The sequence below is a fragment of the Tenrec ecaudatus genome, chromosome 16 (genome assembly GCF_050624435.1).
Source record: "Tenrec ecaudatus isolate mTenEca1 chromosome 16, mTenEca1.hap1, whole genome shotgun sequence".
NCBI classification, from domain to species: domain Eukaryota; kingdom Metazoa; phylum Chordata; class Mammalia; order Afrosoricida; family Tenrecidae; genus Tenrec; species Tenrec ecaudatus.
In genome coordinates, this window is record NC_134545.1 from 21,416,312 (window position 1) to 21,422,311 (window position 6,000).

Consider the following 6,000-nt stretch of genomic DNA (forward strand, 5'->3'; position numbering starts at 1 on the left):
CCAATGTTTTTTTTTTTGGAGGAGTCTTTTGATACACAGCCGAACAGCAGTCCCCTTAGCTCAATCCAGGCTGTCCAGTCCTCAGAGGGCTAAAAGGAGGCCCTTAGAAGACAGTGGGTTTGCTCAAAGTCTCCTGACTGGGGAGGAGGGTCAACAACGTTGGTCAAGGTTCCAGGAGGGAATGCTCATCATCAGCCAGCAGGGCAGCCTGGCCTGGCTTTTGGCGCCTACCAGTAAGCATATTTATTGCCAACATTCTTTCCAGAGCAGGTGGTTGGTTAGTCTGGGGGGGGGGGTCCCAGGACCACCAATGCTGATGATGATGGTTGAGTCCGCTCCTAGGAGACCACGAAACCTGCAAGAGAAGAGTGTTCCAGGCTGAGGGGCTCCTTCCCAGGAAGTCACCTGGAGGCCGTGTCTTGACTGAGCTCCGGATAAGGGGCAGGCCATCACAGGGGTCCTCAGGAGGCAGTTTACTATTTGAGAGAATCCAGCAGAGACGATAAAGGCCTTCCCTTTTGTGCATACCCTGAGCATCCCCCCACCCACCAGTACCCCCAGTTCTCCTCCTTGGCTCAAGGAGGCCCTGGCACACCCTCAGGTCAAGCACAGAGGGGACTGTAGTCATCACCACTCTCCCAGCCTTCATCCTGACCTCTGACCTCTGGTCCCCCATGGAGGGTTCGCTCTTCCTGCGAACAAGTGTACGTTCAGGAAGGGACCCTAACAGTGAATCATAATGCTCCCCACAGAGGTGCCTTCAATGGTTTCGTCTGGATGAAAGAGCACCCCAAAGAGCTGTTTGTGGATCCTTCCTTGACATGAAGAGCGACACAATTATTGCAATGAATTGGAGACAGGAGGAACTGGGTGGTGCCCGACTGCCACTCCGAACTGCTCTGAAGAGGATCCCATTCGGATCCGAAACACAGAATGGGGCAAACCATCAGAAGAGACCAGACCATTTACTTATCTATTTTAATGAAAAGATCATTTTATTGGGGGCTCCTACAGCTCTTAGAACAACCCAGCCATCAATTGTATTAGGCACATGTGTACATATGTTTCCATCAGCATTTTCTAAACATTGACTTTCTGTTTGAGCCCTTGGGATCAGCTTCTCTTCCCCTCTCCCTCTCCCTCCTCCTGCCCTTGTGAACCTTGGATAAATTATGATTATTTTCATATCTTATACAGACCACTGCTTTCTTTCGCCCACGTTTCTGTTCAGACTTACTTTGAATAGAGAGTTGTGGGAGCCCCCCCCACCCCAGGCCGAGACCCTTATCCTTCAAATCTGTAACTGAGCTCACCTCTGTGCTAGAATAATCGACCATTTAAGGGACAAAGGGGGGCGTTTCCCACAGAGCCAGGTTCATTTGGAGAGAAGAAATCACAGGGAGGAGACAGGCCAAATGAGGCTCCATGGTGGGACTGTAATCGGTGCATGGACACAAGATGTGTGTGAACTGTTGAATGTCAGATGGAGGATCTGCTCTGTAAACCTCCACCTCGTTCACAACAAGATGTCAGCCAACAAAAACAACAGAGTGACAGTTCACCACTGTATGGGGCTTTTGTATTTCACGAGGAAGGAGGTTGCACAATCAACACTGATATTGATGTTGGTAGGTGCCACTGAGCCTATTCCGACTGAGAGCAACCCAATGTACAACAGAATGAAACACTGCCTGGTACTGCTCCATCTCACAAAAGTTATTCTGTGTGAGTCCATTATTGCAGTCACTATGTCTATCTATCGTGTTGAAGGACTGCCTCTTGCTTTACTGCTCCTCTACTGTATCAAGCACGACATCCTTCTCTAGGGACTGGTCTCTCCTGAAAACATGTCCAAAGTGCTTCTGAAGACTCTGATATTACAAGACCTTATTCATGAGAACAAGTACATATGCTTATATCTCTGTGTTAGTCTGGGTTGACTAGAGAAACAAATTCATAGCTACTCATATGTGAATAAGAAAGAGTTTTCTATAAAAGAGCAATTGTATATTGAGAAACCATCCCAGCCCAGTCTACATCAAGTCCATAAGTCTGATATTGCTCCGTATGTCAATAGTAGTCCATAAATTCCTCTTTAGACTCATGCAACCATGCAATGATGCAGAATGCAGGAAGATCACAGGCCAGTGAGTGGAAAGTCTTGTGGATCCAGTGGTGGTGGAAACATCTCAGCACTGGCGTGGGTCTCCATGTGGCTCCTCCAGCTCCAGGGCTCTGGTTGTATCAGTGTAGCAACATGTTTTATCAGCAGGAAGATGAAGCAGAGAGAGTGTGTGTGTATCTGACCTCCGGTGAGCTATTTATCTCTGTGGTGCCTCCAAATGAGGTCATCAAGCTGCGACCTGATTGACAGGCTAGACTCCACCCCTTCACAAGTTGACAGGAGAGTATGTAACTGCCAGAATCTGTAAACCCAAATCCAGTGGGGAATTGAGGCAGAACCCCGCCTTTTTGTAGCTGTTAGCAGCAACAAGGCACGGCTATGTGAAATAGAGCTATTTAGTGAGTATGGCAATTTAACATGTCCATCTTGTGTCTGCTCACATTTTACTAATAATCTTGATAAAGCTAAAGAATGGGAGGGGCAAACCTTAGAACTGTATACTAGCAGCAAGTAAGCACAATTTACACCTTAAATGCTTATACTGTCTTGGAGACAGACAACTTGAGAATGAATAAAAAATTCGGAAGTCTAGGAACATATTCAGCCAACCACAGCTGCCTTTGAATCTACTTTAACCCTCCGTGATCTCACATATTTCAATGGATCCTGCGACCTTGCAGAAAATTCTGAGGGTGGATTCTCATTCTCCAGGGTGGATGCAGACTGCTGGGCTTTTAAGGCCTCATTGTTCATGGCACCCACAAAACCAACCGGCCAACACAACGCATGTCCCCTGCTGTTTAGATGGCTCTGGCTCATGGTGAGCCTACTGAAACGAGCGTAAAGGCTGCTTAGTGAGGGTTGGTGAGACTGTCACGCTTCACGGGAACGGAACCTGGTCATGCTTCTCAAGGTGGCGTCCCTGACCTGCAGTTACAAAGTCAATGCTTAACCAAGGGCATCCCGAGGACTCCTTTGCACCTCTCAGAGAAATGGGCTCACAGAGCTGATAAAACAGACATCAGGGTCGTGGGATGGGGACAGCACCGAAGGGGAAGGGTGAAGTTCCCCAAAGTTAGAAAGGAATTTAAAGACGATGACGGCAACGCACGATGATCTTGATCCTCACAGAGCCTGTGTCTGAGTGATGCGGATGGAGGCCTGGACATGGCTATTTGTCCTCCTAGGAAGGGACAAGACAACAGGGTGCATACCACTTCCACCTTATTGTCCAGGGGCGGTGGGGAGCAAAGGAGTGAGACCCGGACCTTGTCTTCAGCCTCAAGCCCTCCATCACCTACTCCAGGAGACACTTGTCCCTCGAGCAAAGGTGCCCAGACTTTTGCTTGGGTGGAGTGGATGGGGGCGGGGGTGAGGGTTCCAGCCCCCCAGGTTGAATCCCAGAGATCTGGTTTCCTAGCTGGAATTGAACTTGGTAAAGAACTCGGTGGAGGATGGCTGCGTGTCTCTAGAAATCACCCCCTGGTGCTGAGATGGGTGTCCTCAGAACCGGCATCTCATTCTGACCAGGGATTGTCTAGGTGTGGCTGGGGGTCCACACCCAAGAGAACCTCCCTCTGAAGTGCCCCCAGGCTGAGGGGCATCAATCTGGGTTGATTCTATGTATAGAAGTGGTTCTCAACCTTCCTGGTGCTGCAACCCTTTCATACAGCTCCCCATGTGGTGGTGATGCCCCAACCATATAATGATTGTCTTTGTGACTGCATCACTGTCATTTTGCTACTGTGATGAATCGGACGACCCCTGTGAAAGGGTTGTTCGACCCCCAAAGGGGTCGCGACCCGCAGGTTGAGAACCACTGATATAGAGGGACACAGAGAGGGAAGGGGTCTCTGTCTGAGCCTCTACCTGCAGACCTTCCGTGTCCCCTCAGAAAGAGGTAAAGGTCCCTGCCCTTTACCCTGTAGCTCCACAGCTTGTCCTGAAGGAGGGGAGACCAGACATCCATTTCCTACTGGTGCTGATGACCCAAGGGGAGCTTGGTGACAGTGACCCCGTGCCCGGCCCCGCCTCCCTCTCCAACAGATAGGAGGACCTATATCCATAGACTGCCTATGGTGCAGCAAGAAGACTTGTATCATCACCAATAATGGAAGAGTAATCACATGCTCCCCTTTTTTGCTCTACCTATGGAAAGACCAGTTATGTCACTGAAGGACGAGCCATGTGGGCAAACAGCTTGCTTCTCCGATCCAAGTGTACTGTGAACACGTGCTTTTACGAGCTTCCCTCTTGGTGCCCAGCACTGTGTGGTTCTCTGGGGCCCATTTCTGGACATTTCTTTCATGGGAAGTCCTGCCTCATGGAAACCCAGGCAACCCCGGCCCTAGAAACACCCCCACACCTCTCTAATAGCCCACAGTGGCTGGTGGCCTCTCCCTCAGTCCTCACACACGTGGATCTCTGGGTTTCCAGGCACCTGGTGGCTCACTGGATTAAGTCGTGGGCCGCTAATGGCAAAATCAGCAGTAGACACCCACCAGTCACTTCCAGGCTCAGCTGGGCAGTCTGCTTTCTTGAAGGTGGGCAGCCTTGGGGCAGAGGGGGAAGGGCTGTTCTAGGCCGCAGGTTCATGGTGAGTGGAACCCACTAGAAGGCAGACCGTGTGGCCGAGCTTGGGGGGCTTTGGGGAGCAGATGGTGAGACTCAGGACGCCGGCTCGCTCTGCTTGGAGAGAGGTGACACTGGTGATGCAGGAAGGAGTTGGCTTCAGTTAAAGGTGTAAAGACGGATGTGGGACTATGAAGCTCCCCATGATCTGATTCTGTGCAGCTCAGTGTGAGCTGGATGGGAGCCAGGAGCACAGGCTGTGGGGCAGGTTTCTGTCTGACTTCCCCATGCGCCTGTGTCACTGTGCCCAACGTTACTGTCCCACACCTGACAGTAGTAGTCAGCCTCATCGTTGACCTGGGTCCTGCTGATGGTCAGGGTGGCCGTGTTTCCTGAGTTGGAGCCAGAGAATCGGTCCGGGATGCCCGAGGGTCGTTTGCTATCTTCATAGATGACCAGCTTGGGTGCCTGGCCTGAGTTCTGCTGGTACCAGTACACATCTTTCCTCCCAATGTTGTTTCCCCTGCAGGCGATGTTGACCGTCTCTCCCAGGCTCACGGACACTGAGGGCGACTGATTCAGCTCATAGGAGGCCACAGAGCCTGCCGGAAAGAGAAGTCAATGTGAGGTGGTCCCCGAGGGCCCCCATTATAGGACCCCTCCTCCCCCAGATCATCCACAATGGGGCACTCTCTAAAACCTGAGACTTCCTGGGCTGGCTGAGGGAGAGACCAGAGGCAAGGCCAGGCCCCTCTTCTGGGCAGGGCCAGTGCCTCCAGGGTCTCAGACCAGGCCTGTCCCAGATCCAGGGTCTGAGAGGGGACGTCGTGGGGCAGCACCTGTGCAGTGAGCAAGGAGGGTGAGGAAGAGGGGGCTCCAGTTCATGGTGGTGCTGCTCAGAGTCCTGCTCCTGGAGACGGTTCTGGGTCTGGTGTCTAGGACCTCTGTCACCTGGTGTTGAAGAGGCCCTGGGTATGCAAATCAGCAGAACAGGCTGCCTTGGGGGAGGAAGCTGTGTGTGTCCAGAGAAGGGTGAAGTCTCGGGACACAGAGATGGGGGCAGCCTGTGAGTGCTGCAGTCTCCCCACACACTGTGTCCCCGGCTGCAGAGCGGCCATGTCTGTGATGTCCACCACTCTCTCCTTTCCTTGACTCTTAGTACCTGATGCCCGGATGTGATGGCAGGGTCCCTCCTAGACCACAGCCCGAGCTGAGGCTCCCAGATGCCCAGGGAGAGTGTAGAGACCATCAGGAGGTACTCCACCTCTGGCCTGGCCTCTGCCCTCCTGGGCAGGGGACAGGTT

General features: G+C 52.1%; 1 protein-coding gene across 1 annotated transcript in view; it reads right to left on the bottom strand.

The window, feature by feature from the left end:
* Positions 1 to 5,581, bottom strand: part of LOC142429654 (immunoglobulin lambda-1 light chain-like) — a 34,514-nt gene extending 28,933 nt beyond the window's left edge. Inside the window, exons 1-2 of the mRNA XM_075534675.1 lie at positions 5,536 to 5,581; positions 5,009 to 5,298 (exon numbers count right to left, since the gene is read on the bottom strand). Coding sequence (XP_075390790.1) covers positions 5,009 to 5,298; positions 5,536 to 5,581 — 336 coding nt within the window. The remainder of the gene's footprint in view (positions 1 to 5,008; positions 5,299 to 5,535) is intronic.
* Between the last annotated feature and the right edge of the window lie 419 nt (positions 5,582 to 6,000).